At 47.0% G+C, this 17,661-nt stretch overlaps 2 protein-coding genes across 2 annotated transcripts in view; one reads left to right on the top strand and one right to left on the bottom strand.

The window, feature by feature from the left end:
• EXT1 (exostosin glycosyltransferase 1) overlaps positions 1-17,661 on the bottom strand; it is a 309,869-nt gene that overhangs the window by 143,416 nt on the left and 148,792 nt on the right. The window lies entirely within an intron of this gene.
• Positions 8,792-9,010, top strand: LOC105979229 (small EDRK-rich factor 2-like). The gene has a single exon (XM_045286551.1). The coding sequence runs from the start codon at positions 8,792-8,794 to the stop codon at positions 9,008-9,010; it is 219 nt and encodes a 72-aa protein (XP_045142486.1).

The following is a 17,661-nucleotide window of genomic DNA, read 5'->3' as shown; positions in this document are numbered from 1 at the left end:
GAGGTGGTAGTGGTGGTGGTAGAGGTGGTAGAGGTGGTGGTAGAGGTGGTGGTAGTGGTGGTGGTAGAGGTGGTAGTAGAGGTGGTGGTAGTGGTGGTAGTGGTGGTGGTAGAGGTGGTAGAGGTGGTGGTGGTGGTGGTGGTAGAGGTGGTAGAGGTGGTGGTGGTGGTAGGTGTTATCATGTCAGTTCCGACTTCCAGCGACCCCAGGAGCAACAGAAGGAAACACTGCCTGGTCCTGTGTCATCCTCACAGTTGTTCTTTGTCTGAGCCCATTGCTGCAGCCACGGTGTCCATGACACAACTACAAGGAATCATTTTAAAATAAAGCAATGAACCCCCTTTGCTTTCTCACCCTAATATTCTGAAGTGTAAAAAGCAGGTGTGTGGCTTCCACATGGAGGTCCCGTGCCAGGGTGCATGCGTCCCCCATGGAAACGAGACCGGGGCGAGATGGGAATATGCCACCGGGCGGCTGCCCATGGGGAAGGGAAGGAATGTCCCTCCCAACCCGTCCCAAGGCCTGACAATTTCTACCCTGATCCATGGAGATGGATCACTTTTCCAGGCTGTACCAACACCACCACCATCACTTCCCTTCTAACAACTGAGAGCTCTGGAAACATCGTCGGTGACAGGTTCTCCTTGCTTTGTGTCTCAGTGACAAAATCGTGTTAACAGTCAGCGGGGGTGCACACAGCCAGTGCTAAAAGCAGCAAACCCCATAAGTGCATGTAAAGATGTTCTCCATCGTCCACGGATGGCCAAGATGCCAAAGTGAAAGCAGACTCGGTGGCCAAAACCACTTCTTGACAAAGGTGCGGATTATTCAACCAGCAAGATGCTGCTGCTAAACTCATTCTTCTAAAGAGACACCAGGTTCCACTGCCAAACTAAAAGGCTACTCTTCCTCCACGGCAGACCTTCCTTCCTGGGAGAGGATGAACGCGCAGACAGATCCTGACACAGAATACAGGACGCCCTTCATCCATCGCAAGCCTGGCTCTGGCCCCACAGACATCAGCTCCACTCTCTGTGCCTCAGTTTCTTTGCCCAGCACATACACCTCAGCCCATCCACAACTCTGTTAGGAACTAAGACCTAAGCAAAAGCATTTACAAATGGAATGAGCTATGTTTCGAAATTCAGACCTTCATAGAAATGGTTGGGGAGAGGGCAGGTTGCAGCAAATTCTTTTTCTTTTTGCTTTAAATTATATAAATTCTTTAAGGAGTCCTGGTACTACTGTCGTGACACCACTTCGCTGCTGACTAATGGGTCAGCCATTCCAACCCACCCACCATTCTACAGCAGAGAGACACGGTGCTCTGCTTCCATAAACATGCACAGCCTGCGAAACCCTAGGGCGCAGTTCTACTGTCCTGTAAGTAGCTCGGCGTTGGCATCAACTTGACAGCAGTGGGGACCAGTTATATTGTTGTTCCGGAGAATATCAGCAGCAAAATGTGCCAATTCAAGTTTTTACAGGTGCTACTGATTGCATTCTCCTAGTCCTTGAACCGTTCCACTCTCCTTGGTGGGCTGATCCTCCTCCCTTGATGCAAACTCACTGCTGCCAACGGCCAATCTCATCTTTCCAAGTACCGTGGCCATCTGAACTCGGAGATGGTCCTTAAAGGAGCACAGTGCTCAATGAGGCAGACACTTCAAACAAACAAACAAAGGCTAGGCTTAAGCACTGTTTGGTTTTAAGGAAACCTTGAGGGGGAGGGGGGATACCATGGTTTCCAGCTTAATGATTCTGTTAGGACAGTGGTTAGAGGGATTCACCCAGGCTTGATGGCTCCGGGAAACCGAGACTCCAGGAGCACCATATATTCAGTTCTACAGTTTCACACCCCGCCCCCACCTTGATCAGGATGCTTCTGCGGACTCTTTAATAAAATGTTCGGTCATGGTGGTTGGGCACCATGCAGTTCTTCTGGTCTCATGACAAAGGAGATAATGGTTCCAAGACAAATTAGCCACCCATTCCATATCCTCTCTTCGTATTCCTGACCCTCCGTTCTCTGTTGTTCCGGGCAGAGGCCACTTGTATGCTTGGGACGGCCTCTGGTAGGCTTTCAAGACCCCAGGCACCGAACGTTAACTGGGAAGCTACAAGAACATAACAGGAGCTCTAAATATGTCATTAAGCTGATTAACTGAGCTCCCAGAAAACCATAGCCCTACACCTCCAAACCAGAAAATCAAATCCAATGCAGTTCTTGGTTACACATGCAGCCACTGCAGCTTTTCTACTCAGTCGATGTATCACACTTTTGTCAAGTGAACTTTTTAGAGGTGTACAACTTATTGATCACAAGTACAATAAAGGGCTGTGCCACCTACCTTTAACCAGTGCAATATTCTCATCACTATTAACCTCCCTCCCCCCATAATAATCACTAATAAACTCTGTGCTCTCTTTTCTTATCTACTTATAATCATGCAATTGTTGTCCTCTTGTGATTGGCTTATTAACTCATGTCTGTGAGCTGTATCAAATCCTCGGTTCTCCTACTACTTAGGAGTGCTCCACTGCGGGCATGTGCCGCACTGTGTTTCTCTAGTCACCTCCTGATGGGCGCTTAGGCTGTTTCCACTTTTGGCTACTGTTGTGCAAGTTGATTTCTGACTCTTGTTTTCAGCTGTGTGGAATGCAGACCTAGAAGCACCCCTGGTGGGTTCTAGGGGAGTTTTAGATTGAGGTGTTGGGGAACCGCCACACTTGTCTGCCACCAATGCTCTACCATCTTGGATTCCCACCCACCATGAGTATGGGTTCTGATTTCCCCATGGCCTCACTGACATTTGTCATTTTCTGAGTTTTGTTTGTAGGCTAGTCGGTTTGCTTTTCATATGAACTATTCTAGTTGGGATGAATGCTCTCTCATTGTAGTGCCGATCTGTGTCTCTAAAGGCAAAGGAAGTGGAGCATCATTTCACGTGTGTAGTGTCCATATAAATGTCCTCTTTGCTGAAAGGTCTATTTAAATCTTTTGTCAATTGGCTTGTCTTTGCTGCTCAGTTGTCCGCCTGTGATCAGCCTGCACTCGGCATCACTGCATGTGTTAAGTGAGTCTGAAGAGGACTTTGTAGATTGATATCAGACATATGGGCTAATATCAGACTTATGGGCTTGATCTGGATTGGGCTGGGACATTTTCTCAATATTCAACTGCTCTTGTATATAAACCTCTCTCTCATACATAGATGAGTCTCTCTGGATTTGTTTCTCTAGTCAACCCAGACTGACACATCCACGTTATAAATATATTTGGTTATTGGACTGGTGTGTGGTTTATGGTTTCTGAATCACAGGGGGCAGCTTGGGTGTCACACATCATTTTTAACCAGGATTGCTTCTTATTATAAGGAGTCCTTGATTGCTAAGAATAAGGTCGGAGGTTCAAGTCCAGGCAAAGGCACCTTGAAATAAAGCCCATGTGATCAACTTCCAAAATTTCATAGCCCCACAGAACACAGTTCTACTCTAAAATGCGTGTCATCACCATGAACTGAAGTTGGCTCGAGCAACTCTTTGGGGATTTGGGGGCAGCGGATAGCATCTTAAGTGTAAACTTGTACCTGCCTAGAGACCCCTAATCTTTACCTGAAAAGAATTGTGGTCTTGATTATGATGCTGTATGAAAGGGGTATGGGGGTAAAAATGCAACCACACCCCCACACCCCCACAAACACGCACACATTTTTAAAACAGCAAGACCTTGCGGTTGTGCACGCCCACTCAGAGCAAAGCACTGAGGCATCTCAAAGGTGCACGCAAACTTGGCTGGCGGGCAAGAACAGGTGGGCTTTTCATAAAAGCTCCTTGGTCCCCACGTAGATGGGTTAGAACAGAAGATGGGGAAAAAGTCCTTGGTTTGGGCACACAGAGTAAACGCCAAATCAAAGAGCTAGGCGAGGGTTTGCCTTCCTCCAAATGAAATACATATATGTATATTTCATGGTAGAACTTAAAACCCATCTTCTCCAAGCAATGTGATTGTGCCCCCACACACACCTCCTCTATGTGCCAGGAATTGGAGTCCACACCCAAGCAGTGGAACTGGTTGTCTTGGTTTTAGGCCTGTCCTTGCTTTAAGGCATACAAATGGCTCCAAACCTTACTGAACGGAAACCAAACACTAATTAGTGACCATCCATGCACCCCAGATCCACAGTCTTAGACGTACTCTACTAAGACTAGGTAAGGCTAGGGATCAGAGAATGGATACACCCTACAAGACAGTGAGGTGATGTTTGCTTCTTTCGTACACAATTACAGGTCTCAGGACCTGTGCAGAGAGGAACTTTCTCCATCCATGCCTGACAGATGCAGAGAACATGTGAAAGCAGGTGTGTAAGGCTCAAATCATTTCATTACAATTTGGGTTAGCCCACATCGACTGCCTAGGGCAGCCATCTTGCAGAAGTGATATGAACATCCGGGATACACGGGCCAACAAAGGATGGTTAAGCAGTGGAATTAGACATTTAATTGTAGACACTGACACCGCTACTAATGAGTGGCCTGGGGCAACTTTCATGAGTATTAGTGCACTAGAGCGCTACCAGAAATCCTTTGTTGTTCAAACAGTAACAGGAAGGATTCCACAGTGGTGAAATAAGCCGAGGAGGGTCTCCACTGAGCCCTTCTACGGTGATTCTAGGAACACCATAAGGAAAGCCAGCAAGGCGTAACAATGCCCAAGGTGCACATACTCGGCCTCCCTACGGAAAGTGGGCAAAGAGTCCCTTGTTTCTGTTCTGAGAACAATTTTACCCTGGCCACATTTCCGGGCATTGACTTACCTGGAGCACCTGTGTGGTACAGTGGTTAATGTACTTGGCTGCCAACTAAAAAAGGCGATCTATTCAATCTACCCAGGAGCTCCTTGTGGATCATAAACTTTTTTAGGGGGTAGGGGGGCACCCACTGATATCCCCATAGAGGTCTACTCTGAAGGGGTCGCCATCAGTTTGGACTGAATGAATGGCAACTCATTTGTTTTTTGTTGAGATTGGGCTGGGTGGGGACAGGGGGACACGAGGATAGGGTAGTTATTTTTGCTTTTGTCCAAAAGCATTCTTGTTTCCTGAAGCAAAGGATTACCAGATGCCTCGGAAGGAGCATATGGGACAGCAGGGAGGGGGATAAAATGCCCTAGCATACAGCCCGAGGATAAACGGTTATCTTTGGCATTAATCACTGACTTCAATGTGTTTTGCAATTAAGATTTACAGTGCACTTACGCAAACCCCAAACACAGGAATGTGGAAGTACCAAAAGACAGAATAGGAGGGCAGCTGACATTGTCTGAGTCGATACACCTGTGAATTCTCTAAACGGAACTTTGAAAAGGAGCTTTTCAAATGGGAGAAGCTGTTGGTTGCTAAAAACAGTTGGTAACCAGCGGCTCAGCTAAAGAAAGGCTGGTACAACCAGGAGATGTGTTCTGTACAGATTCCAGATGCGAAAACCCTCTGGCACAATTCTCCTCTGTCACAGATGGGGTCGCCAGGACTCAGAAGCAACTTGATGGCATGGCAATAGGTTGGGTCTTTCGAATCGGTGCTATTTGCAAGCATGCAACTTACATTTGCTTAAATGTCCCCATAGAAAGTGAGATTCAGCTGTGTGTCACTGAGGGCAGACATGCTTGCCACAAACAAGCACTTAATGCAGGGTCCATCTCAGAAGAGCGTCCAGCAGAAAACTGCAAGGCCCTTCCTTGAGGACAGTGTGCCTGGAATGAAACTCTGAGATGCTGCCACGTGGGGGCTGAACCGCTCTTCCCCTCCTGGCTGCCTTGCGCAGAACCACAGCGCCCAGGGTAGAAACGGCCTTGAGGAATTCCTCAGCTGAAGCATGACTTCCCCACCTGGTATGGTAGTGATCCAAATTCTTTTTTGATAAACGAAATTCCAGATATCAGTAAAGATTGATCAGTGGTTGGCAGGGTATGGGGTGGGGGAGCGAGTAACCAAGCAACCAATTTGTTCTTGCCGAAGTCTCGGGTTCTGTTTGTTTCTACCTCCTGTGCCCATCTGGGAGTTTGGGTCCCTGGGCTTACTTCCCTGGTTCGCTTACCAGGTAACTGTGGTTAAAGGATCTCAGAAACGCAAACTCACTACCATTAAGTTGATGCCTGCTTATGGTGACTCTATAGGGCAGGGTAGAACTGCCCCTGGGGGTATCTGAGCCGGTACGGCTTTATAGGAGTGGAAAGCCCTGTCTTTCTCTGGCAGAGAGACTGGTGGTTTTGAACCGCAGACTGTGCAGCTAGTAGCCCAACGAGCGACCAGTATACTCACCACCAGGGCTTCTCAGTCAAAGGACAGTTTCTGACTGACGGGAAAGAGGTGCCTTCCACTGCAGGATCAGGTGGCCATAAGCCAGGTGCTGCATGGTGTTGCATGGGTGATAGAGTGGAACACAGCTCCGTGGGGCTTTCATTGGCTCGTTGCTGGGTAATCGATTATGTGGCCTTTCTTCTGGGGTCCAGCTGGGTGGCCTTCACTCAGCCTATTGCTTAGTAGACAAGCTTGTTAACGGTCGGCACCACCGCACTGCCACTCAAAACACTACGGGAGCAGAAAGCCCAAATCCCAGCCTTTCTCCTGCTTAGTTGTTGGTGCTTTTGAACTACCGACCACCTAGATTGCAGGCCCAAACATAACCACTACGCCACCAGGTTTCCACATAGACAGGCCACAGGAAACGATTATCCATTGGGAACAGTCTTCCCAGAAATACTGTGGAAGCCTAGTTTTCCTGCGAGGGAGATACTGGACAGCTGATGGCAAGGTCACTGGTTCAAATCCGCTAGTCATTCTGCTGAAGAAAGAGGGGGCTGTCTGCCCCAGTAAAGATCTAGCATGTCAGTCACCCCATGGAGCTGTGCAGCTCTGTCTTATAGGGAAGCTATGTTAAGGGGACCCGATTTTAACATTGGTAAAGCAGGACATCAGTGATAAAACTCATATCCTGGCGAAATAGCCACATGGCAGCCAAAAACTGTCTACCCTAGCTTGTTGTGCATTCTTTCCAAAAATCGGGACTTTTTTAAAATGCCATGGGATGCAGGAAAATTTGTTAAAAATCGGGACTGTCCCGCCAAAAGCGGACGTCTGGTCACCTTAGGCTATGGGTGAGTTTGGTTTCTGTTTCCATATGCTATGGAAAGCAAAGGGGGCTTAAACGGCTTCTGTAAACTGTGGCCAATCTAATTTAGCTGCTGCTAATTACTTTATTGCCAAGAGTATGATGTGTGTGGCCATTTAACCCAAATAAAAAATGATTTTATTACTTTCCAGCCACTTCCCTTCCCTACCCCTGGGGAGTCAGCTTCATTTGATGAAAGTCTTAATAATTTTGACTAAATGGTGATGCTGACTAAAGCTGGTGAAATTATAAAATATTGAATATTAATGTTAACCACAAGCCATTGTACATTCACAAAGAATCTGCTTTGGGGAATTACAATGCTTTTTCATCATTTGTTTACGTATACACTTTAAATATCCCCCCTTCCTTTTAATTTACATTATCTTTGAAGATGGCAATGTAAGGCAAAGATAAACTTCAGTCTAGACCAGTGGTTCTCAACTTTCCTAATGCCGCGACCCTTTAATACAGTTCCTCATATTGTGGTGACCACCCCCAACCATAAAATTATTTTCGTTGCTACTTCATAACTCTCATTTTATTACTGTTATGAATCGGGCAACACCTGTGAAAGGGTCGTTGACCCCCAAGGGGGTCAAGAACAACAGGTTGAGAACCACAATCCTCCCAGCTGACTCCAGAAATAGTGGAACTTCAATGAAGTGCATATAACTCGTCAGTCACGTTGTCATAAGGATCCTGAGAGGTGAGCTGATGTTGATTTAGCGAGGGCTGCACTAGAAAACAAACACCCTACAAGTGCATGTATGAGGCCAGTAGAACTCTTGGTCATTGGAGGATGAGAAAGTAATCAGCGGGGACAGCAACGCAGGTTCTAGTTGATTCTGTAGTGCCAAATATTGAGAAGGGGAGCATTTTGGTTGGACTACAGCCAAGAGTGCCTGGTCCAATCATTTTGTCTGGTCTTGTGTGCACAGTGTGGTCTTTGGTGGAGGGGGTGGAGGTTAACAAAACAAACCACCTATGTGGAAAGGAGTTCACCTTCTGGTTCAGTGCTGCCTTCCGATTACAAGTCCAAAACACTCCCCACCATCAATCAACTCGATGCCGACTCACAGATTCTCGAGGACAGGGTAGAACCGGCTGTGGGCTTTTGGGGACCAACTCTACACACGAGTAGAACGCCTCATCTTTCTCCTGAGGAGTGGCTGGTGGTTTCGAACTGCTGAGGTTGCAGTTAGCAGCCACATGCCAACTGCTCCTCCTCCCATTACAACTTAGAAAGGCAAAACCAAACGCAATGCTATCGATGGATTCAGACTCCAAGACAAGGCAAGACTTTTAAAATATCCAAGGACGTTCACGAGGGAGGAATTTGAATTGCATACAACGCAGTCTTTGTTTCACTCACACTGCGTCCCAGCTAGGATTGCTTCCTGGAGCACACAGTAGGTGTTCAATAAGAGTATGTCGAATCGTGGATGAAGGAAAGGAGCTGGTCAGAGAGAAGGCTCTTCTAATTCACTCTCATTAGCCTTCATGTCAAGCTGAAGGGATGGTGTTTCAAAAGTTAACTTGAGGTCAGACAGAACGAGAGGCCTCCCGCTGCCATCACCATGACCGTGGTCACCAACATGAGCTTGCCCGCCAGAAGAATATGAAAAAGCAGAGCAACTCGCTTAAGGGAAAGCGCCGAGATGACGGGCTTTCTGCTGCTGCCCACAAGCAGAGGGACTTGGAGACCACGCAGCAGAAGCAGAAAAAGGCAAACACAAAGGAGGACCAGGTAGCTTTGTGGCTTTCTGTCCAACCCTCTTGCCCTCCTCCGCCTGTGTGCCTGGAGCCAGTCCTACCAGGCTCGGCGTTCCTCCTGTAGTGCTCGGAGGTCCAGCACCGATGGATGGCATGCTCTTTGCCCTGAGTCTGCAGCGGGTCCCTTTTGTGCTTCCTTCCCTCCCTCTCCCCCTGGGCCACACTGGGTGGGTGAAGGGGTTACCCCTTCCCAGTGTTCTTTATTCCTGTGGGGCTCACCCCAAAGTATTAAACGTAGCTTTGTAATTCAAAAATAAAAAATAAAAAAGGTAACTTGAGCACAACGTGCTACGACCAGCCTATCTTTAGGAGCCAAAGGATAAAAAGACAGCGGGGCATAAATAACATGCTCATTTTCTTCCGTTTTCAGCACAGAAAGATTTAGTATTTGATTACAAAATGTCTGATGACCTCGACATCAATCGGCAGCATTAGAAGAATCTCAAGGATCAGACTGGCAATGGTTACTAGTCAGTTTACCTGGAGGCAAATCAGCGCTTCGGATCTCAGATTCCCTAACAGAAAAGCTCAAAGATCCCCATCCATTTAATTCTTCATTGGAAGCATGAAAACACAGGAGAAATGAACCCCCAAACCAAACTCACTGCTATGATGGTTCTGACTGATAGCAATCCTGTAAAATCACCAGACACAATGTTGCTATTTTTCAGTCAAAGGTCTCTAATTAGTTTCGAAGCCTTGCAGGTAAGTACAGAGTAATTCAGAACACCACATGCAAACATGGTTTTCCCCACACACCTAATGCACATTAAGAAGTTAATTTTCAAATACACATTGAATAAGCAGCTTCTTCTCCCCTCTTACTGCCCAGTTATTCTTGATGAAGTTACGTGGTTAGAAACTGCAGACAACTAGCTAATTACCACATATGCAATAGGCTCAATAAATTCATCAGTGCATCCTGTGAGCTTTTTTGCTCTACTACTCAGAAGTCCTGATATGTAAACTCAAAAAACCAAACAACACCGACAAGTCATGGCCAACTCACAGGGACCCCAGAGCACAGGGTAGACGCCCCACTCCCACCCCCATGCGGTTCTGAGACAGTGACTCTGTGGGAGCAGGAAGCCTACAGGTAACTTACACACACCAGGGCTCCCCTCCGGTACTCAGAGTAGCTCATGAACCAAAGTCCAGGAACCAAAGGGGATCATCACCTAAATCCCCTGTTGGTAGAATGAACAAAAGAAGAATTTTCTTCTTTATCAAGGGCAAGTTCATGGTAGGGTGCATGCGTGCGTGAGTGCATCTTTCCAGAAATCATATTTCACTAGCCAAAAAGTAGAAAAATCAGTATGCCATGGAATGGTAACGGAAATTCTTCTCATATTTCTTCAAAGAAAACTATCAGCCCCGTTGTGAACTTCCTATCATCCTCCCCATGATCATCACTGCAATCACACAGACGACATCCAGGGGGAATGGAGGAGATGCTCTGACACAGAAAAGGGGCTTATCCAAGGGCGTCTACAGCTTAGACATGATATATGGCTTTATTCAAAATCCAGACGCTTACCACTGTTTCCCCCTTACTATTCCACCGGACCCCTTTAAAATCAGGTGACACAGTCACAGCCATATCTACTATAGGGCACTCATATAAGATAGACATCTCCATTTGAGTGCAGTACATACTGTATCTCATTTAATCTTTGCCACAAGGCTCACTGTATTAATATTCCCATGTTGCAACTAAAGAAACGGAGGACCCGGAAAGCCACATAACAAGGAGGTGGCCCACACCTAGGAAGAGAAGGGATCCGGTTTACAGTTAGGGGTGTGTTGGACCTCAGGACTCTCGTGTGCTCAAAGCGGCACTTGTGCCTGTCCTATCCCGGCGGGTGGGGAGTTATCCGTGTCCGCTTTCCATCACATTTGAAACAGGCTGCCTCTGCTGCTATCTGACTGCAAACAAGTCATTCTCCACTTTGATCAAGGAAAGACTAGAACAGCTTTGTTTTCTTTTTCTTTTTAAGGCTGAGACGTTTAATGATAAAATCTATTTTTCTTTTCCTTATCTCTTTTCTCTTTTGCAACCTAATACACGTCACTTTGTCCCTTAAATAAGGTGCTCTGCTGTTATTGGGAAACCAATTTTCTCTCAAGATTTTATTGCAATATTATCAGGAAACCAGCTACTTAAGCAGCAGGTAATCTTTTATTTCATGCATAATTACCATGCACTATATTTTGATTTGATCCTAATGGTCCTAAGTACATTTTAAACAAACCCTCAACGTGACCAAATGAAAAGCATTTGGCTTCCTCTGTTGCACTTGTGTGGCGATGATAATTAACACATCTTGGGAAATTCCAGCTACATCTGATTAAATCATAACACACCATAAAGGTCTTTACAAAAAATAAGCCTTTGAAGAATCCAGCTGAGAAAATCATGAAAAGAAGAATTATGAGCAAGGAAGCTCATTACAGTTTTGTGCCTGGCACTTAAAGGTGACCCAGCCAAGGGGTGTGTTTAGAATTCAGTTAACTTTCCCAGAATGCATCTGAGTATCTGCGGGAGGAAGGCTGTCTGGATACAAGCTCCATATTTCTCTTCTGTTCTCGGTTCCTGTATTACGCCCAATGGCCAAGGAAATGCTGCTCTTTCCTTAGACCAAAACTTCAAAAGCAGCGGTAATTAAACAAACAGAAAAATCTTTGTGAAGAAAAGACAATCACTGTGTTTTCATGCTTCGAGAGTTCACCTTGGCCAACTTGAAGAGGCATGCTCACGGTGGAAACACCGTAAAATGTGGATATAGACTGAACCAACCAAATTCTGAAAGGGGGGGGGGGGCGCTGAACCAAGCCCAGCAGTTTCCCTTCCCAGGAGTTGAAGTTGCACAAGCTGTTAAGGGCTCGTCACCAAAATGAATGGTTGGTTCCGGGAAGGACCTGGGAGCAGGTCGTGCAATCTATTACGCTGATGGCCCATCGCTCTGCTGTGCCACACAAGGCAGTAGCTGGCTGTGCTCGGCGGCATCTGTTTGTTGCTTGTTTTCGCCGGGCTGGAGGCTCACCACCATACAGCCTGGGCACTTGGTTGTTGCTAGTCGCCCATCAAGTCGACCCTATGCACAACCGAACCATACAGGGCCTGGTCCCGTGCCATCCACACAATAGTTCTTGGGCTTGAACTCACTGTTTCAGCTACCGTGTCGGTCCATCTTGTTAGGGGCCTTCCTCTTTCTCAATGACCCTCCACTTTGCCAGGCATGATGTCCTTCTCCAGGGGCTGGTCTCTCCTGATCATACGTCCAAAGGACGTGAGAGTCTCAGCATCCTTGTTTCTAAGGAGTGCTCCGGCTGCACTTCTCCCCAGACAGATTTGTTTGTCCTTTTGGCAGTCCATGGTACTTTCAATATTCTTCTCCAGCACCATTATTCAAATGCATTGAAATTAATTGCAATGAGTGCTATTACTGTTGTTGTTGCTAATAATAGCAAGGACAACCACCATTAATTACACTTCCCATTAGTGAGTGTCTCGGCACTCGGCCACTGCAGCTTCCCACCAAAGCTCGGAGTCATCATTCCCTTAGAGAAGAGAAACGCAGGGCTGGGTGGTGGAAGGGAATTTGCCACAAATCACACCAGGGACAATACAATTTGGGGGTTCAAACTCAAGCCTGTCTCATCCCAAAGCTCTTCTCAATTGAACACTAATTACTGGGTGGCGATACCGGGTAAGCTAACTTCACGGTCAGCAGTGTAAGCCCACCAAACACTCCATGGGAGAAAGACGAGGCTGTCTGCTCCTGTAAAGATTTACGGCCTCGGGAGCCCCATATTGGGTGGCTATGAATCAGCATCGAGTCAGTGGTAGTTGATTGCAATTAATTTATTCTGTCTTTCGTCAATCAATACATATTTGACTATAAAGGCACCTTCTGTACACAGCTCTCTTCATCATGGGATGGAGCATCACTGTAATAGCCCTCCTGCAATAAGACTGCTCCGAACGAGAGCACAAATACATTCTCCCTTGCTGGCGTGCCAAACAACTTCGGTTCTATGCCACGGTGGTGTGTAAGGGAGGAAAGGAGAGAGGAGAATTTGGCAACTTATTAGGAAGATAAGACTTTCACAACTGGAACAGCAAGGGAATAAAACACCATGCAGCCACACTTCTTCCCTAAAATGGCATTCAGGGAGGGCCAGGTCTGCAGGGAGAAGGGCCATTATGTGGAACCCAAACAGAGGGACAACAGGTTTGTGATCTGCCACCCCACCCCTCCCTCTCCTCTCACACTAGAAACCGCTTTGCTTTCCATCCTCTTTTAAGAGCCCCTAATAAAGAATATGCAAGCTTGACTTGGGCTTCTAATGTGTCTTAACTGAGCCGTTTTTTTCGAAGCACTCTCCCACCTTCAGGCCCTACAGGACTGTTGTGTTGGGCACTGAAGCATGTCGGGCCCCACCATCTATGCACAACGGCATCGATCCCTGAAACGTCTGGGGCCGCTGCAAAATCCCAGTTTAATCTTGATAAAACTGTTTTCACGTGGAAGCTTAAGAAAGCAGTTCTAAAAACCATGGTTGGGGGGAGGTCGAGGGGGGAGAGATCCATGAGGAGCCTGCATAAATTATGAGTGTTTGCTGCTCCAGGCTAGGCTGCCTGGTTGTGTGTGTGCATGGTATGCCTTGGAAACCCTTTATTTGGCTTATTGAATCTTTCCCCCTCCTACAGAGAACTCTGAAGAAATGCCCGGTCTGGTGTGCCCCCCAACCCCTCCAGCATTCAAATGAGTGTGAGTCAGAAGAGCCCTTCGCACAGGGCTCATCTTTTATGTTGAGTGGGGGGTCAGCGACAGGATTGACATGGATCCAAGTTTCCTTGATTAGCTGATTTTTAAAAGGCTAGAAGCAGGGAGCTGCAGTGTGGAGAAGGAGTTCGCCTCTTCTCTTGACCGCCAATGAGCAGGGGAGAATTTTAACAAGGGGCTTAACTCTTACATGACTGCTGGGGCACAGAAGGGCTGGGTACATTTTCCACCTCTGGGGTTTACAGTGTGCTCTACAGTGGCACTCCTAGCATGTGCTGGCGCCCGGGCAGGGATTGGCCTGACTCTAGGGTGCAGGAGGAAGTGGTGGCCCCTTATTGCTGCGGTCCTGAGGGCAAGTTTGTGAAATGTTTGTTGGCTCTGTGGACTTCTGCAGACGGAGATAAGGCTTGTGAGTCTATTGGCTGTTTCCTGTGGGTGACTAGGAAGGTTCAGCTTTCAACCCTAGGTAATACTTAAGGGAATGAGCTATTTTCAGGTGAAAGACAGTGTCAAGCACTAATAATCATTGCCTGACTTGATGACCAAAAGTAAGTTTGCTACTCAGCCTTCTGACTTATTTTATGCAGGGTATCTTTATGGGCTATCTCATCTTTTCAAAAGGTTTCCTCCATAAAAAAATTTAAGACAAAATGATGCTTTCCCTGCCTGCTTCCAGGATCCAGCGTCCATAGTCCACCAGGACATAAGTGCACCAGCGGACTATTTACCAAAACCCATCTTAACAAAAGAAGATCATTATTCAATGCATCAGCATGCGTTTTATTAATGAACACACATCTCCTCACCCCCCAAATGACAAGCATACAGTAACGTGGTCATTACAGAGCATCACAGACCACCGCAAACCCTGCGGCTGCAGAGAGAGTGTCCAAGCCCCATGCCGATCTACTGGTTTAGCCAAGCCGGTGTCATGGACTGCCTCCCATTTTTTCTTGCACAACAGAATCTCCCGCCAGTGAATTCCACAGTCTCCCTCCCAGAACTTGTGGCTGTTTGTGAGAGGCAGGGCCCAGGAATCTGAATTTTCCACAAGGGCTCTCCAGTGATTGCGAGGACCTTCAAGCACCACCCTTTGAGAAGCCATGATTTAAGCTGAAATTCTGGATGGCGGCAGCATCGACAGACCCAGCATCCCTCGTACATCAGATCTTGATGGAGGGAGACGACATATCAGAGAGATCAACGAAGAGAAAGAAACAACAGGAATTCCTATTCTGTCCATTTCTGCTATTCTCAAGATGTGGCATTCCTGACTAAGCTTAGATTCCCTATCTAGAAGAAACTACAGGCAATAAATACTCCCTCACAGCATGCTTGAGATGGTTCAATAGGAACCATGGGAAGAGTATTGAGCATCAGGCTTAAACTGGGCCCCTCTCCGAGCCCCAATTCCTTGCAGAGAGAGACAACGCAGGAAGCCATGAGACACGGGCCTGCAGAAGGTGCCGGGCCACCCAGGATCTTTCAGACCTGCCTCCTCCCAGGTTCTTGCCTGCGCAGGCGTGCCCTACTCTCCCCAAGGAGCCCACAGCCCTTCATTGTCCTGTTTAGAAAGGGAGTGGCTGGCTCCCAACCACCGGTCCTCATTTCCAAGCAGACCCCTTTCCTTCTTCCAAAATGTCAAAGGAACAGCACCTCCCAATGGACACCACACCATGATCCGCCCCCATCTCCCCTTCCCCCAAAAGTCTAAGGTGACCACACCCCTAGTGGGACAATTATATGAAAACATCTGGCTAACTACTGACCCATGCTCTGTGACCAAGATCACTCTGTTTTCATTACTTTTAGAAATGAAGGTGACCCAGAAACCAGAACCAACAGAATTCTCAGGCTAAACTGGAAAGGGTGACCTTTCAGGCCAAGGGACATTCCTCTCTGACATGAAGATCCAATTTACAAACTTTGTGCTTTCAATGTTTTAACTGCAGGAAAGCAAAAAGGTCATTCAAATCAACATGGGTATTGAAGAGCTACCATAGGCTCCGTATCCCTCTTCTGTGCCCCCCAAATTCCGCTGATTGGAAAGAAGTTTTATGAAGATCTACAGACACAGGGAAACAATTAGTCTAGTGAATTGATGGGTCACACAAACAGCAGGGTCCACAAAAAACAACTCTGAGATCCGAAGAACAAGACGGTGCCCATCTATCACAAACAATTCCTCCGAAAAGATGTACATCCGAAGGTATGGAGAGCTTAGGAGGAAAATGTAGAATAGAACTAAAAATCATAAAGGAGAGCTGACATCAGAAAGAGATGGATGAGACCCTGAGGGCGATGAGCCCCAGTCCCCTTCCGGCCTGGGAGTGAATTCACCCCCACATTCACATCATCAACCACTTAAGATGAAAAGACTGGCACTTACACTAGGACAAGGGGAAGAGGGTTACGAAAGGAGGAGGTAAGAAACAGTAAACACAGAGAGGAAGTGGATTGGTGAAGGGGCACTGAGGGACTGAAACGGTGAGTGGAAATAAAATGTGCTTGAATGGCTTGAAGTGAAGCTGATGAGCACGTAATGCCCATTACACCATTTTATGAAAATTCCACTGAATGAATCAACTGTGAAACCATAAGCGATCACTCATTCACTCTCTGTGCTCATTACTTCTAGGAATGAAGGTGACCACAGAAATCTGAACAGAGGATTCTCAGGCTAAATGACAGGCCATCCTTTCACAGCCAAAGGACATTCCTCCCTGACAAATGAGTCTGTCACCCAGTTGATAAGAGCCTGTAGGACAGGGTAGTACTGCCCCTGTGAGTTTCTGAGGCTAAGGGATTAGAATGCCCCATCTTTCTCCCCAGGAGCAGCCGGTTGTTTTGAACTGTGAACCTTGCAATTCTCAGTCCAACATGTAACCAATAGGCCATCAGGGCGCCTAATGGAAGTTATAGATGCCTAAAGAACTCTTAGGCCTGGGAAATACAAAGGGGAATGAGCTCAGTTGTTGAAGGACATTTCAAAGTTCAAATCTACCCAGGGGTGCCTTGAAAGAAAGGCCTGGCACTCTACTTCCAAGAACCAATCCGAGCACAGTTCTACTTTGTCACACACATATCCCCAGGGGGATCAGTGACTACATGGTAACTGGTAACTCATACAGGACTAATCTCTTTCTGGCACACACTGCCCTCTTTCTCCATTTGTTTTCCACAGAACGTCCTTGAGGTCTGTGTCAATATGTTCAGGTTCACCAAGGGGGCGTTCATAAAACAAGACCACTTGAACAACAGAGAAACGCAGTGGACCTTGGAACCGGAAGAGGCTCCTGGCTTCCCCACGTGGAGTGTGGGAATTCATTACGGAACATGCACCATTTTATAACCCTCAGCCCATCGATTCAGGGGAGCAATAAACACTGTGGGGAAATATTTATAATTTTCTACTTGAAAAGCAAATTTGTGGCAAGGGTGCTGGGTACAAATAAAATGAGTTAGCAATCTAGGAAGGCACTAGAAAGGGCACTGGCTACAAGAGGATATAAGAAACCATCGTGCTCAGATGGTAGGGAAGGGCGGGGAGGTAACAGGAGAGCAACTCCATTACTCTAAGTGCCTTTTTCCATCCCGGGATGGAAATGCACTTTCTCACAGAGCGTGCACACACGCGCATGTGCACACACACACACACACACACACACACACACACAAACATTGGCAGAGTCAATGTCCAACCCCAGGAACTTTTCTTCTTCAGTCATGTGTATCCTTTCCCCCCAGAAACCAGACACAAAACATAAAAATGGACCGGCGTGGACTTTGCCTGCAGGCTAAATGACAGACCTAAACCATGCCTGTTCTAGAACCCCTATAAGATACTTGATTCTGTGAGAACATCAGTGGTGGTACTAGCGCAATGACAGGTCCTCTTGAGACACCCTTCCTGGCTTCAATATGC

The sequence above is a fragment of the Echinops telfairi genome, unplaced genomic scaffold (genome assembly GCF_000313985.2).
Source record: "Echinops telfairi isolate 266 unplaced genomic scaffold, ASM31398v2 ScPeMD7_1;HRSCAF=3_0, whole genome shotgun sequence".
Taxonomy (NCBI): domain Eukaryota; kingdom Metazoa; phylum Chordata; class Mammalia; order Afrosoricida; family Tenrecidae; genus Echinops; species Echinops telfairi.
This window is presented reverse-complemented; position numbering and strand designations above follow the sequence as displayed.